This window comes from Nesoenas mayeri (assembly GCF_963082525.1).
Source record: "Nesoenas mayeri genome assembly, chromosome: 1".
NCBI classification, from domain to species: domain Eukaryota; kingdom Metazoa; phylum Chordata; class Aves; order Columbiformes; family Columbidae; genus Nesoenas; species Nesoenas mayeri.
This window is the reverse complement of record NC_137541.1, coordinates 198675104-198691756: the sequence shown is the minus strand read 5'-3', so window position 1 is coordinate 198691756 and position 16653 is coordinate 198675104. Positions and strand designations below refer to the sequence as shown.

Here is a 16653-nt window from a genome sequence, read left to right as displayed (position 1 = left end):
TATTAAAGGATTAGAAACAAAAAAGGGATCAATGCATTGTGGTGCTCAATACCTCAACATTTAATGATTTAATAATTTTAATAGCAATATTAATTCCAGTTCTGGAGCTGAATGGCTGGGTTAGTCTGTGAGAGTTGGGCACCTGGAACAGGAATCCTGAGAAGCTACACTTTGAGTACTGAGATGCTAAATTAATTAATAGAAAGCAACAGAGACAAACACTTAGCTGAAAACCTATTTCCTACACAGTTATATACATTTGCAACAGGACTTTATTAAAACTGGAAGTCAGAACTTGAAACCCCGATATTCAGTGCTCAGATCACTTTAGAAATCCTTCGGTGCAGTGTGGCTTACTGGAGTGCCCACAAAATTGGAAAATTGAGTTCTTCTTATACCTAGGAGTTTGAACCTGTATTTCTAGCATCCTGTGATTTTCCAAACAGGCAAATTAGGATCTTTTAAATGCTCATGTTCATAGATAGCTATAGTAGTTTCTGTATAGCTATAGTAGTTTCTATAGCCTAGATAGCTTGGGGGGGTATCAGGCACCAAGGAATAATCCTGGGAAAGACAGGGATGTTGGTAGGAAGCATTTCTCTGGTCATCCTACACCTCCACAGCTTCTTTGCTGGGTTTGGCACAGTATAATGGATTTCTTCTGTAATGTAAGCACCAAAACCCTTTCTCAGTGATATTTGATTTCTTGGGTCTGCCCAAATCTTCTGTGAAATCAGTATTGTGTGATGCCGTGTACATTATGTTTTCCAAAATTGCATAGAAAGATCATTGATTTCCTAAAGGACTTTCCCATTTCATAGTTGGTAAACTCAAAATCAGTGAAGGTGTTTAGATACCTGGCTTTGAGCAGTAGCTTTGTATCTGCATGAACATTGGTGTCTTTTACTTCACAATCAATGTGAAGTATAGCATTATATACACACACATGTAACAAAGCCCTGCAAATAAAGTAGTCAAAATTATAAAAAATAGCAAGTAGCGTGAGATGTGAGGGGCCTGGGTTTTTGGAGGAGGAAGCATTTTCCCAGCATTTATCTTCAGAAGAGTGTTCCCATTCACCTCTTGGGACTGTGAACAGTCAGCACTTCTTTTGCAGAAAATGTCAAATATACATAAAGCAGCTCTTTGGTGTAACAGCGTTCTGACACAGTGCTTTGGCAGGAAATTCACTTGTCGGGTTCTCTTAAAATTTTACTTGTTGCAATGTTCTTCTTTCATTGGCCTCATGAAACATTACTTAGGCTCATGTTTTCTCTTTGTTTTAGTGCTTTACTGAAATGAAATTGCTCAACACAGCTGTTCTAAGTCTTAAGATGTTTAAGTGGCTTCCTTAATTCCCTGTAAGTGTTCCCTCTCCTAGAATGCCACGTTTGTGGACAGGCTGGATTTAGATTTCATGTGTTTGCACATAAGAAAATGCAGGCAAAATGAGAAAATGTACTTACAAAACAGATACAATACGCAAATCCAGAAAATAAAAAGTATGTACACTACATGAACATTTTTGTTCCCTTATCATCCTATAATATTCTCACAGATTAAATAAAATTAAAACATCGAGACTTCCAGGTTTATTTTCCTGTAGCTATTGACCACTAAGAAAGAATAATTGTTGAACGTTCTTTGAGGTCTGTAGAAGTAGTTCTAATCATGCATTTTTACAAGAAAATGTGACATTTATTTTCATTAGAGGAAACTAGAAAGGGAAATAAAATTTGTAAATATTTGAATGAGAATGATAAGCCTCCTTAATGTATGAAATGATTAAATTGTATGATGCCGCAAAATAAATGTAAATTGACTAAATTTTCATGAACTAAGCAGAAGTGTGTATGTGTGTATATGAAGAATCCTTCTTTATTCTTCAGTTCCTAACTTATTTCTGGATGTTGTCTCAACTGAGATTTTGTGTTCCCATGAGGTTTTGTTTTACAAGGAGAGTACAATTACATCTAATGCAGGACCAAGTCTATCTTCAGCCTCTGGAGCACAACTGAGTAGAATTTTTTGGGTCTCACTTTTCAAAAGTTGCAATTTTCCTTGCACCCTCCAGATTTACCACTTTAAGCCAGCCTGCTGTTGGAACGGGATTTTTAAAATCAATCCTTAGAAAATTTGTGTGTGTGTGTTTAACATAGTCATTTTAGAAGCACATGTTCAGCTGTACAGGTGCAGCTTCCAAATTAGACAAGAAATAAGCCTGACACCTATAATTTCTTTTTACTGTTTTCCTCCCATCTGAAAATTTCTAAGTTAGTTCTTAAGTTTGGCCTGGTTCAGAAAACTCTGAGTATACACCTTTTCCTTGTTTGATGAAGTTCAAATGGAGGTTAACAATATATTTAACAATATAGTTTAGCCAAATATAAAGGTTAATAAATCACTAACAAAACATTATTTATTCTTTTCTATTAGAAAGACACTGGTTTGTATAGTTTTCATTTGAAAATGTTCCCTAAAGGGATCTTTCCCTACACTTGGTTCTTTGTTCTTCTATTTAGTTTCTTTATCTCAGATCATAACTATAATGGAAGGCTGCACCAACCTCTGAACACTTAGTGCAAGATAAGATTTAATACAACAATAAAAAGTCTTTCAGGGCTCACTAAGCTTTTTATTCTGCAATTTAAAATATTTGTGCTGTTATATACTATGCAATATTATGGTATAACAATTTTATTATAATTTTTAAAAAGCTTTACTACAAAAATATGTTCTCGTTCACTAGTTAATCTTATGCGTTCTTTGGTAAGTTTTCAAAATGTTAATTCTATTGTAATTGCCAAGGTTTATATAATCACTTACCTGGGTTAACAGTTTTTACTAATTGAAATCTTTTTCATTTAAAGTCACTAATGAAAAAAAAATCTTGATTGCATAAGATTGCATATCTAATGCAGCTGCTTAGGTTTTCATCCCATTTGTTTCCAACATATGGTTTAAAATTACTTCACTGCTCAGTTGTGTGGAAGAGAACTTAACAGCAGAGAGATGGTGTACAAGATGGTGAAAATAGTTGATATGCTTGTTTTCCTTTATGTTTGTGTGTATTTTGAAACCTTGTACTTGAAAAGGGTATTTTCAACCATGTCAGGCATCTCAGTGTTTGGATGGAGAAGTAATAGTGAAGAAAATGCCTGTATAGAACATCCATAAAGTTGTCCCAGTAGTGATTCAGATGGTGCCAGTCGCTCTTCTTCATCACTACATTAAAGTTTAATGAAAAAGTGGGGAGAGTGGATGGGACTCTCATATGCCGTTAGACCTGATCCATCCCCATAGAACAGCTGATATTTTCTTCTTTCTGAAAGATGAGAAAAGAGTGTTTCTCTGTGGGGAAGTGTTCATCACTGTGATTATGGTAGTGGAGAAATGTTTTCTGTATTTGCCATGACAAGGCTTAAATCTTCATCACTTGTGGCACTTTCTGTGAAAATATTCAGTCTAGTATTACGGAAAAAATCCAGTTTAAGGCAGATCCACTGTCAAATCTGCATTTTTATGAATTCTCTTTCATTTGGTAAACTCCCGTATGTGTTAGAGTACAAAAACCATTTTGTGCCGTAGGGCAATCCAGAAGCCGTAGTGTTGTTCAGACAAATCTTGTTCCTTTTTTGATATTGTAGAATTTATATAAAACTTAGGACCTGTTGCAGCTCTTTCCTCTGAATTTCATGACCAAACCACATCATTTTCTTTTGCAATTGAACACAGGTAAATTTTGACTTGATGGAAATACCCAAGGTGTGGATTGTATTTTAGCCTGAGCTATCAATAACGAAACAATAGTATCAGACAAAAAAAAAAATCTTAAATATAACAGTCTGATTTTATGCCTGTATTTCAGAATTTTCATCAAGAAGTCAAGAAAACACATGATTCAGACAGCTTGTCAAGCCTTGACAGTCTTGAGGCTGGAGAACAAAATGGAAATTACACAACACCGAGTGAATCATCTTTGGCTGCACAGTGTGACTGTGCCCTGTACAATCCAGAAAGATCACAGACTAGGAATAATCGTTTGCTTTATACAGCTCAAAGTACTTCTAAAAATGTGCATCTAAATAATTGTCTGAGAAATGCAGATTCACAAAACAACCACAACTTACCTATTCATGATCTTTTAGCTAAACATAATGTGCTAACTCCTGCCGAGCATGTGCACAATTCAGAAGAGGAATCATCTGCTTCCCACAAATCTGGAAAAATACCTGCAGAGTTCTTTACCTCTACTAAGCAAGAAAGCTCTATAAATAATGCGTTTCATTTTATGCAAAAGATAAATGAAGAAAGAAGCCGGTCATTTTCTGGAATTGTTAGCACACCAGCCGCTGGTCATCCTGTTTTCAATCCTAGCAAAGCCTGGGCCAGCCCTGACTTTATTCCAGGAGAAAGAGTTCAGGATCTGATGCAAGATCAGAGTTTTAAAATGACCCCGCAAAAAAGAACTATATCTGTGCAAAACCCCAGTCAACCTATTGCAACATCTATAGTTTTATTTCCTAATCAGGGATGTTCCACTGACATTCGCAGCCCAGCTGATACGTTACCAAAGGACAAAAACATCAGTACAGAGCTTTTAAAAAATACCTCAGGAAAAAAGACTGAAATGAAAGAAGAAAATATTAAATGTGTTGATGATATTAATCCAGGATTATCTTTATTTCAGGACATACCAAATACCTCAGTTCTGTGTGATTTTAAGCAGCAGAATAACAGAGAAGAAGAAAAGGGAAATATGGTAGAAACTATGTCACTAGTGTCTGATACAGAGTTAAATTCTAGCACTCCTGCACAGCACAAAACCCTGAAAAACAATATTCTTGAAAGAAAAAGAGCAAGATTATTCACAAGTATCTTAAAGAAGGAAACTAAATATGAACCCAGTCATTTCAAAGCTGTGGTTATGAACCATGGGATCAGTTCTGGAACTCGACCCGTGTCTTCTATCAGAGACAGCTTAGAACTGGCAAGAATAAAAAAGAAATGTGCAGAAAATGAAAAATACAATAGGAAGCTAAGATGGTGTGATCAAATTAACCAGGTAATAGTAGAAACTAATGAAAAATGCTATGAGAAAAACACCAGTGAAATATCTTCTGCACAGCTGCAATATGTTCAAACTACAAATAATGCTCCTAAGACTAATTTAAGTATTCTTGCTCAACCTTCAAACCCCAAGTTCATAAAAAATCATCAGGAAAACTCTCATATATCAAAACCAAATGTTAATACTGAAGAATCAAATAAAGACTGCACGTCTGTGAATCTGTTTATGTCTACTGGATCCTTTTCTGCTAAAAAAGCTTGGATGGTGTCAAAAGATGAAGAAAATAAACCCCTAGTATGTAGCAATAACTCTAAAATTAATAATGTTGATCATCTCAAAAATAAGGCAAAAATGACGAGAAGACCAAGATGTGTAAAAGCCCAGCCAGGTTTTGTGCCCAAGAAGAGAACAGGAATTATAATCCGACCACAGTCAGCCGCCGAAGCCAACAAAATGCTGAGAGCTCCAGGGACCTTGGTGGCACCTCACCCACCATCCGCACCTCTGCCAGGAGACAGGAGCGGGACTAACACAGCCAGCCCTGCGTGCCAGCCGCTGCTGCCTTCCCGTCTTCACGCTCCTGCTACAAGCAGGAACGATTTAAATGAAAGGCACTTTTTGTTAGCAGATGAGCTTTTAAATAGAAGCGGTACAGAAAACAGCGAGGGTGCTTGTAGTTCGGGCTCGGCCACTGCGATATGTACACCTGGCTGCAGCACAGCCAAACACGAACCTTGGGCAAAAAATACTTGTTCTGTAAATAGTGTTCAGACAAGCGCCTGTCAAGATCATCCAGTAACCTGCACTGAAAGAAGACCTGTTAAGGCAGAAAATGGATTACGTCTCCATCATATCCCAGCAGCTGGGAAAACAAGCATCTCCTGGCAAGGAGCACATGCTGCCCGAGCTCCGAGGGACTCTGCTACTGGTGAGCGTCATGTTTCTGCATTTGGGGTGGGGGGATGTTCAGCCAAAAGTCTTTTTCAATTACATCACAAATTTGTTTTCAGTTAAAACATCCAGCCTTTCATCCATTCACACAACACAGCCAGTTTCAACAAGTTTTCATCATTTGTCATTGTCATTTCTATTCTAGTGGTGCCTAGAGGCCTCTCAAACATCCATCCCCATCTTTAATAGCTCTCTACAATATTAAATGAAAAGGAAGTATTTTCCCTGAGATTATATTCCTGAACTAATGAGCAGATGTGACAGGTGGTCTAAATAATGATATAGGAGGAAGTGACTAGGTTTATACGAGCAAGTTTTACAAGGTAACTGGGAGTCATAGCTTGTTGTCCAACAGTTGCTGCCACCTGAGAGTGAATGAAATCTACATCTACCATGTTTTTAAAGTGCTGACACTGTAGATGCCTAAAATTATTAAGTTTTAGTCCCAGTAATATAACTAATGTATTAAAAAAATACAGTTAAAAATAAAGAGCTCTACCAGACAAATTTTGCTGTGTTGCAATGTCTGATCTACAAATAATTTTAAGAAATTTTAGGACCAATCCTGCATTCTATTAAAAATTAACCTTGAGAGCAATATGATGCAGAGACTGATTGGTAAGGCAGAGGAAAGATGCATGAGAAATTTTGGCAGAATAAACTTGAATCTCCTGATCTTTACATTTCAAAACATGTTTCATGCTTTTTGGTGTGCCTTGTTTCTCCTCTGCAGCCGAGCTATATTCTGTGGGCACTGTTGTTGCCCTTGTGCCCATAAGGTGCATGTTGTGTGCTGGGGTGCTGTCTGCCGAGGGCTGCAGAGCTCCTCAACCTGCAGACCCTCCGTCAGGGATTATACAGCAGGACCCAAATGGCTTCACACACTGGGATCAACCCAGGGATCAGCCACGCAGCTCAAAGACACTTCCTAGCAAAATAAGTAATTCCCATAACTTAAAAAGCTACATTTCTAGCTTTATCTCCAGAAATGCACAGTTTCAACTATGGAGTGATTCAGAACAGCTCTGTTGTGTAAGAGCAGAGGTGGGTGAATATTCTTGGCCTAAAGCGAGGGTGGGAAATGAGAAACGTTATCTGCTTGTCCATTCCAGTTCAAAGTCAAACAGATGAGCTTGAGATATGTGTGACTGAAGTTAACCCATTTGATTTTACATTGGAAATGAGTGAAGTCTTGCATTACCGCGCCTCGCCTCCGGCAGGGAGACTTTGCTTCTTGATGCCCTTATTTGCACATCGGATCAATGAATCGGGAAATTCGTGGTGCAAAGCTGTGTGCCCTGGAAATGCTGCAGCTTGGAGTGCTGCGTCCCCAGTGTCACACAGCCCCAGCTCTTGGAGAGGAACAGCTGAGTGACCCCTTTTTAAAATTTGGGTGGGTGGCCCTCTCTCAGTATCTGCTTAGCTTTTGTGTTTTGAAAGTCTTCTTTAACGCTCTCAGTAGCTCTTAATGACTTGCTATTATTTGATCTATTGCCTGCAAATGCACATTAGAACACAGTCTTTGTCCTGAAGTGCTTGAGATGAGAGATTGAATACCGCATTGTTCTTGAGTAAAATATCTGCTGTGGCACTATTACAGAGCTCAGGGATGTCTATGAGGACCCTGTAGAAAATGTGATCTGTTGCACTGCTTGGCCAAATGTAGGCTAGTGAAAAAATAAGTGTGAACAACATGAAAAATTAAAGTGGTGTCCATAAGGATCTTCCTTTACTTTGGCTTCTAGGCCTCAAGTGGTATATCTTATGACTGACACATACATTTTAGGCCTTTTGGTGATCAATCAGTAAAATGCTTTAGAAATGTATGTAACATTTAGCCTGTGACACATACAGGGCTCATTCACAGGCTTGTAGTTAAACAGGGATGGACTGCTCAGGATCTCATGCCCTTAAAGAGACTACAACGTATTACATTTGTCTTAGATTTCCCAAAGGAGTCATTTCCTTGGCACAGATATAGCATGCCTTGCAAACTAATTAAATTAAATGTTGATGCATATCAATAGAGCAACTTTGCATTTTATTTTTCAGAAAGACGTTATTTGATTACTAATACAACAAGGTGGTTCTTCTTTGCTTCTTTTTAAATTTGCCCTCATATTCTGTATAATACGCTCAAATTTCCTTTTCTCTTCAGGTGCTATTCAGCACTGTGTGTCACATTACAATAATTCACACACAACTAAATGGCAACCTTACAAAGCTAATGTGTCCCCTGTTACTATTGATGGCAGCAGCCAGATGAGTAGTTTCAAATCTGCTTCTAGGATGAATGAATTGTTTTATTTTTCCAGAAATGCTAAGAACTCTGCTTTGTGAAATGTCACTGTAATAGCAACTGAATTTAAAAAAATATATTTTAAATTCAATAAAAGACCTCTTGGTCTAATCATGAACAGTACATTAAACTGCACATGTAAATATTTTTTATGTAATAGGTAATTTATCATCTCAAGTATAAATCAAGTAACTACATTTACAAATCAAGTAGCTGCATTTACAAATGAGAATGTAATATCTCCTTGGATGTGCAGATTCCTGACCTACACATGAAAATGCTGATTTGCACGTCCAGTTTGTATACATGAAAGTTTAATTGGGAACTTAGATTTCGAAACTTGATACCTTAATATTGAAAATGTTGTATGCATGAGACAAAACTGAGATAAAGTTGAGGTACAGTGTCTATGTTAGGCCTCTCTAGCTCAGGGAAGATAGAGCAGTACTGTCTTCATTAAAATTAGTATACAGTTGTATAAGTTACTGTATTAGTTGTATAAATTCCAATCTGTAGAACTAAGGTTTTAACCCATGATTTTACATTCACATCACACCTGTGAGCCCACACCTGGAGGACTGTGTCCAGTTTTGAGCTCCTCAGTTCGAGAGAGACACGGACAAACTGGAGAGAGTCCGACAAAGTGCCACAAAGATGATGAAGGGACTGGAGCATCTCTCCTGTGAGGAAAGGCTGAGAGAGCCGGGACTGTTCAGCCTGGAGAACAGAAGGCTCACGGGGGGATCTCATCGAGTACATAAAGACATGAAAGGAGGGTGCAAAGAGGAGGGATCCAGGTCTTCTCAGTGGTGCCCAATGACAGGACCAGGGGCACTGGGCACAAACTGCAGCACAGGAGGTTCCTTCTGAACACTAGGAAACACTTTTACTGTGAGAGTGACTGAGCACTGACACAGGTTGCTCAAGGATTTTCTGGGGTCTCTCTCCTTGGAGATATTTGAAAGCCATCTGGACGTTGTCCTGGGTAACCAGCTCTAGATGGTCCTACTTGAGCAGGTGAGTCGGACCAGATGACCTCAACAAGTCCCTTCTAACCTCAGCCGTTCTGTGAATTCAATCAACCATGTGAACTATTACATGTTTTCTGGATGGCACAAAATACTCTTCGAGGTCAGGTAGGAGGAGGCATCCTGATCTAGTTGAAGATGTCCCTGCTCATTGCAGGGGGGTTGGACTAGGTGACCTTTAATTGTCTGTTCTAACCCAAACTATTTTATGATTCCATGTGATATTCTGAATAAATGTTGAATCCTTTAAGGTATAAGATAAATCATCTTGGCAACAGACATTTACTGTGTCGGACAATTAGACTTTGGGATTATTCTCTAAATGCAACTGATTTTCTAAAACATTATTTTTGGGCACATTATTTAGTGTTTGCTCTATCATAGTTTGCTGGCTGTTCATTCTCCTTCTCACTTTGTAAGACCACCTTGTATCTTTGTACAGGCCACTTTATTAACTGGGATTCACTTAACCTGCCTATAAATGTCTACATAAAATCTACATCTGGATTTTATAGTCCTATCCTAAGATGAAATTAAATATTACTTAGAAGTGCCAGTTTCTCTCTTTTCACTATAATAAAATAGATTTAGCAAGATCAAATGTAAAGATACACAAGGTAAACATTTAAATTTGGACAGAGAAATTTACTCACCATTACTGGTTTTGGCATTAGTAGCTTTGTCATGTTTTCACACATTTTTGGTTTATTTTTGGATGCATCTCATTTAAGGTGTTGTTCCTGTTACAAGACAAAAGCAGGTTTTTGACAGTGGTGAAAATGAACACATTTCAGAACACAGAAGGCAAATTGTAGCCTCTAAAAGATGGAAGCCTAGTCATCATACCCAGGTAAATATTAAATACTATTTAAAAAAAAATAAGAGCTTATTTATCCTCAAAATTGAGAATTTCAAGAATATAGATTTTTTTTCCAGTGTCACTATATTTTGAATAAATGTGCTCAGTCACCTTGCTATCACCACTAATAAAATACCATAAGCAACTATACTACATCTACTGTATTAGTATATACTTGAAAACATTTAGTAATATGAAATAATAAATGAATATGTTCAGGAATTAGTATAGTTACCTTAAATTACACTTAAAATATTTTTACAATGTTTTTGATAGAATTTGTTATGTACTGTCCAGCTGAATCCTGTCCAATCTGCATTTGATCCAGTACAAAATATGAATAACACCTTTCAGTCTGATGAAGGTACCGTAACACATCTCATTTCGGTTCTTTGTTATACAAAAATTAGTGACATAATAAATCCACCGTATAATATAACTTGTCTCTTTTGGCATCAGTGATTCTAAGCAAGAAAACATAGTTTGTTGTGTAGACCTATTTTTTTTTCATTAAAAGAAAGGTATGAGATACTGCATCATGTGTTATGATATTGATGGTTTTATAAATGCATTACAACATATAGTCAAGTTTCATTCCATTCCTGTTTGTGGGTTTGTATCATGGATGATATGGACAGGTGTTAGTTGCTACCATTATATATTTACAAAGTCAGTGGAACTTGCTCTGTAGGAACTTGCAACTCTAAGATGCATTAGTGATCTTAAAATTATGTGATTTTCTAACGTTTCTTGAGTGTGTCACGTTTTTGATCTTTTAATGTGAATTTTTTGTGTTTTGCTGACTTACAGTGATGGCAGCAAGCAGCATATTTAAACGTCATGACCTCTTCTCATCTGAAGTTCCCGCTGCCATCTCCTGGGTTTCAGAGAGCACTGTTCCGTTCCTCACGGCAGAAGAACCGGAGATCCCGGGGGAGCAGCCGCCAGCCCGCCCGCCCCTGCCCAGCCCCGCTCCCTGCCCAGCCACCAGGGCGCTTTCCATACAAGAAGAGAAGATCATCCAGTCTCTTGATCGTCTCAATCAAAGGCTGCAAAGTAAGTTTCATAACCAATTGGGTCCTACATCAAGTGATGAAGTAACTTTATATTTTGTTGTCAGGGATTAATTTGGATTTAAACCGCGAATCCTGTGTTAGAAATATGTTCTTATTTTTCTTTACTAAATGTAGCAAAAAGAAGATCAAAATCGTGAAACCTGTCTTAGAGGCAAGGAAATTATTTTAAAATAATGGTGGCTTTGCCTTGGTTAAAAAAATCATTCAAACTATGACTGCAGGACACCTTCACAAACGGTTTCAGCCCAACTGTAGCTGTTGTTTCTAACATATGTTTGTCAAAACTGTTCTTTAAGTGTACAGATACAGATGTATCAGCCTCACTTAGGAATCTGTTCCAATGTTTATCCATCTTAATATTTTGCAGTTATTTTTGCAAATAATTACTCTTTATATTATGCACCATATATTTTTGCACATATAACCCTCTATAATGAATGGTTTTTCATTTCCTTCTAGTCATTTAGGATGTTCCTCTTCTCTATGAATTTTTATGGAGCACAGATAGGGTTCTGAGGTTGCTGCAGCCAAATCTGAGTGTTTATGTGAATATATCCCTTGCACAACCATCTAAAACATTTCAGACTCACCTGAGCATTCTCTAACCTGTTCTTTCTCTATGCTAGGCTGATTTCTTACCTGCTTTATACTGGTGCTTTTTCTATGAGGTGCCCATCACAGTTGACACTTTATGGAGGAATGTGGAAAAGAAGTCTATACTTGTTCTTGATAACTTTTTCTCTCCAGTGATTAGGTAGCCAGCACTTTCATTCATCATCCTGTTGTAACTAAAATACTTGTAGAACAAACTTACTTTTGGGCTCTCTTGCTCCATATCTAATGGTTAACATTTGCTTTGACCTACATGATCATACAGGTCTTTCAAAAGAATTCTCATTAGTTTGATATTTGCCTTTGGTGTGCTCCGTCCTTTATTTGAAACCAACAGGGACCTCGTGCCTTATTCCCTGTGGTCTCTTCCCTGGACTGCTTTCCTTTCCATATTATTGGAGTAACTTCTGCTTGCCATTTTTCCTCTCTATGGAACTGCCGGCTCTCCTGAATTTTATGTTTTCCTTGGACTTTTTTCATATAAAATTTTACATGCCAATTATTGGAGTTTATAAGAGTCTGTTCTCTTGAAGTCCATTGATTTTATTTTACTATACTACTTCTCTTCCTTGTGGACTGAACCATTTCATGGTCAGGTTACCCAAGTTTACCTCCCTGTTGACTGGAATCGAACTAAACCAGGGCTTATTAAGCTCCTGAACACCATCCATACATTTCTCCATCAAATGTTGGATTGCTTGACTTTGAGGAAAAAGGTTTCGGTTTCCTGTAAACTGCAACAGCAGAATGAAAGTTCTTTGGAACTTCTTAGAAACTTTCTGCAGCTGTAGCTTGCAATTCCTGCTCCCATCAAACAATGGCTCAGAATTTCATTACATCATATCTCATGGATGTTGCTTCCAGGCAAATAGAAGTGAAGAATTCTGTCTTTTGTCAGAGAGGCACTTTAGTATGATGTGCTTGGGTTAAGAATGTAGGTATGAAAAGAGGAATGCAAGAAAATAGAAAATAAATAACAGAGAAATAATAAAGAAATAGAGGCAAAGGTAAATGCAGCAACGGAACTGGGAGCAAGAAAGCTGAAGTTTGCAAAGTGTGAGAAGGAAAGCAATGGCAACCAGTGATGGGACCCGAGGGAATGGCAGAAGTTGTGCCAGGGGAGGTTTAGGTTGGACATTAGGAAAAGGTTCTTCCCCCAGAGGGTGCTGGACACTGGAACAGGCTCCCCAGGGAGGTGTCACAGCCCCAAGCCTGACAGTGTTCAAGAAGAGACTGGACAACACCTTCAGACACACGGTGTGAACTGTGGGGTTGTCATGTGCAGGGGCAGGAGTTGGACTTGATGATCCTTGTGGATCCCTTCCAACTCAGGACATTCTGTGATTCTGTGAAAACTGTAAGAAAATTACATAAGGAATATGATAGAAACAATGAAAGAACGATAGGGCTTAACTTACTGCAAATGAAGTAACTGAAAATTAATGAACTATATATATGTATCTTAGGAATTTAATTAGCTTACCTAATTATTTGGAGATTAAAATTGGTAATAAGAAGCTGTGAAATTTTACAGGTAGACTTATAGGACATGTAAGTACATGTAAGTATGTACCTGTAAGTAAGTAAGTAAAGTGCTTTAAGTACTTACATGCCATGTATGTACATTGTTTTCTTTAAACGGTGACCTTTCCAACCCCTTTTTTTGGCTTTGTTTTCACATGTTACCAAATGAAGAGACTAAAGCTGTGTACCTTCACAGCGGTCTTTTGAGTAAATAACAGTTGGTCACTGACCGGTCTAAGTTTGGAAGAATTTTGTTTCCGGCCTAGAGTAGCTGCCATTCTTTTCTCTAGCTTTATATTTCTTTACTGACACTAATTTTTTTGTTCAGATAATAATATCTAGCTGCAAATTTTAAAAATACAGATCCAGCATATACTTCAGCAGCTGTTGGTAGGGTGAAAAAGAACAGTGCTATTAAAGTACATTTCCACAATCTTTGGGAAGTTTTGCATTGAATATTTGTCTGTGAAATGTATTTCTATTGTAGTATTTGTTTTACATAATGTTTATGATGTACTTTCATGCTAATTTTAGATGTTGAAGAAGCCATTACCAGAAACCCATCTGCTTCAAATGTTTTGCAGAATATCACCCCTTTAGTAAGTAATTGCTTTAAATGTGTTCATCTTTCATTCCTACAAACTGACCTTATGGCTTATTTTATAGTAAAAATATGATTGAAACTATTGACATCAATCTGCTCAACTGGCTTGCCAGATTTTTCAGGTTTCTATTTATGTAAAAAAAACCAAACAACCCACATATGAACTTTATAGTACCGTAAACAGGCTTTAACAGTTTATACCAGACTGCCTCATCCTCTGGCTTCATTTTCCTTTTGGAATCTTGAGACACTCTCAAAGTTCAGGAAGTTCCAAGAACCTTTAAGGAGCAGCAGTTTAGCGGGGTCCATTTGAACTATATCTAGCTCATAATTAATTTGTCTTTCTTAATAATGTAGAGATGAAGGGGGAAATGATGTGTGGTACTACATAAAATAATTGGCAATGCAATCAATTCTTGCTTTGACCTGCAGATATGTCATGTTCTATAAGTGATAGGTATTAACTTCAGCAACTGTTTTTATTTTGTTTCATGTATTCTAGATCTTGTCCGTTTGAAGCAAAATAATCATGATACCTGGAATAAAAAGAACTGAACAGGCAGATAAATGTCCCAAGTACAAAATGGATGGTTCTAATGTTCAGTTTTAATGCAATAATATTTCTAGTTCTGTACTATCATTCTCTTCCTTCACTACGTATTTGTACTAAGGAAAAAATACAGACAGATGACTGTATACTTCAAATACTTTATATAATGTCATATACTTCATATACTTTACTGGATAAACTGCTACCAAAAATGTTAGAGAAAATAATCTTTGTTCAGAAAGTTCTTGCCACTTACTGAGTTTGAGACTGTAAAACCCCAGAAAGTATCCAAGGTCCTAAATTCAAAATGATTTCCTGGTTTTGAAGTGTGGCTGTGAAAAGAACACAGAGCACAGAGCACATCATGACCTCTCTTCTTGTGAACTCTACTTGTAGGTGTGACTTGGAACCTCAGGTTCTTGTCTTCTGCCTCCTGTCTTACAGATTTAATTCTTTATGCCTAAACAACATGTAAATGTTAGATTTTTCAGCAATTAGTGTAGCATATCTACGCATATCAGATCTAACTGTGATTTACTAAAGCATTTTTGAGCTTGTATGTTCTCCAGGGCTTTCTTCATAGCCAGTCCTACTTAATGAAAAAAATTAAAGTTAAAAAACCAACCAAACAAAAATGTTGTTTCCCCCACCAATGCATTTTCCTGGCTTTCAGTAGTCAGACTTCTTGGCTGGCTGGTTCGCATCCAAGCTTTCAAGCTTTCTCTGACTATATGTCTTTATCTATAAGATTTTTGTTTCATCAATAAGATGTGAACACTTAGACATCACTCAGGCTATCCAGTCTCTGGAACTGTAAGTTCTCTGATGAACATTTAAGACTTTCTATCCCTACAAGTATATACTTAAGCATTTTACCATGTGTCTAGCTGTAGATACTGTCGAGGGTTTTGATTGCGGGGTGACAATAAAACCGTGGCAGATGTATTGTTAACCTCCTCTCCCCGCCACTTTCCCCTTCAGCCTCTCTCTCTCCCACCTTCCCACTCAGGACAGGCGATCGAGAGGGAAAGAAGGACACAGAGAAGAGAGCTGGAAAAATTAAAAATGTTTTACTAATGCAAGTAAAAAGACTAGAGAAAATAATACAAAATATACAAAACCAATCTTGAAAGCCCCGGCAGATGAAGGGCTGGCACCTGGAGTCCTGGACTGGACTCTGCAGCCAACCGGAGCTGGATTCAGTGTGTCACTCGGCCTCAGTTTGCAGGGACGACTAGCAAGGTCCTCTCCTAATGTCAGCCATGAGGAAAAGGGACGAGATCCTCATGATCTCCCACTTTTATATGAAGTATCCACGTGAATGGAATGTTATACTCAGTTGGTCAGTTTCTTGGTCACCTGTTTCTCGTTGCCCCTCTCACGAGATGTGAATCTGTCCTTATCAATAACCTCTCATTCCATTGCTATGTTTACCAAAACATGTATCTGGTTTTCCAGGAAAATGCAGATAATATGAAGGCTTTAGCTGACAGGCAAATTTGCTAAAAGAGAAACTTGTTTTAAACAAAACCAGGACAGATACATGTTCAGATCTCAGGCACTGGCTTGGAATTCTTCTTGATGATATGAGTGAACAAATGTCATACAGGTTTCCAGCTGCAGAAAAAGTCTATATGACCAAGATTTCATCAAATCTTTTGCTATGAGAAGTGATGGGACGAAAAACTTTTACTTCACCAAGAGAGCAACCTGCTTCAGGTCTCCTAGTTTCAGAGAACCCAAACAAAGTATGGCTGTTCACTCAGTAACTCGTGTGAATGACATTGCACCCTGTCATACCAACCTCTAAATCCAGGTGAAGGAGCGCAGTTGTTTATATAAGGGAAAACAGTTCACATGATATCATTAAATGATGTTTCTTGAATGTTATACATAATCACATTTCTGTTTATAGGCATGTATATCTCATTATTCTCTGTTTTTTATAGAGTATTCAGCAATGTATATCCCCCTCTTTGGTGAACATAATAGCCTCACAGCAGCACCAGAATGCCTTGGCCCGCAATCGACTGCAGTTGTACAGGAGATACTGACATTGTCTGCTCCAGGATATTGCAA

The 16653-nt window shown here is 37.7% G+C and overlaps 1 protein-coding gene across 1 annotated transcript in view; it reads left to right on the top strand.

Moving 5' to 3' along the window:
- The window catches only part of CEP126 (centrosomal protein 126), a gene marked incomplete at both ends in the record, with an annotated part of 39392 nt that extends 24851 nt beyond the window's left edge, over window positions 1-14541 (top strand). Inside the window, 5 exons of the mRNA XM_080338580.1 lie at window positions 3869-6025; window positions 10485-10572; window positions 11019-11264; window positions 13955-14019; window positions 14527-14541. Of these exons, the coding sequence (XP_080194706.1) occupies window positions 3869-6025; window positions 10485-10572; window positions 11019-11264; window positions 13955-14019; window positions 14527-14541 (2571 nt within the window). The remainder of the gene's footprint in view (window positions 1-3868; window positions 6026-10484; window positions 10573-11018; window positions 11265-13954; window positions 14020-14526) is intronic.
- Between the last annotated feature and the right edge of the window lie 2112 nt (window positions 14542-16653).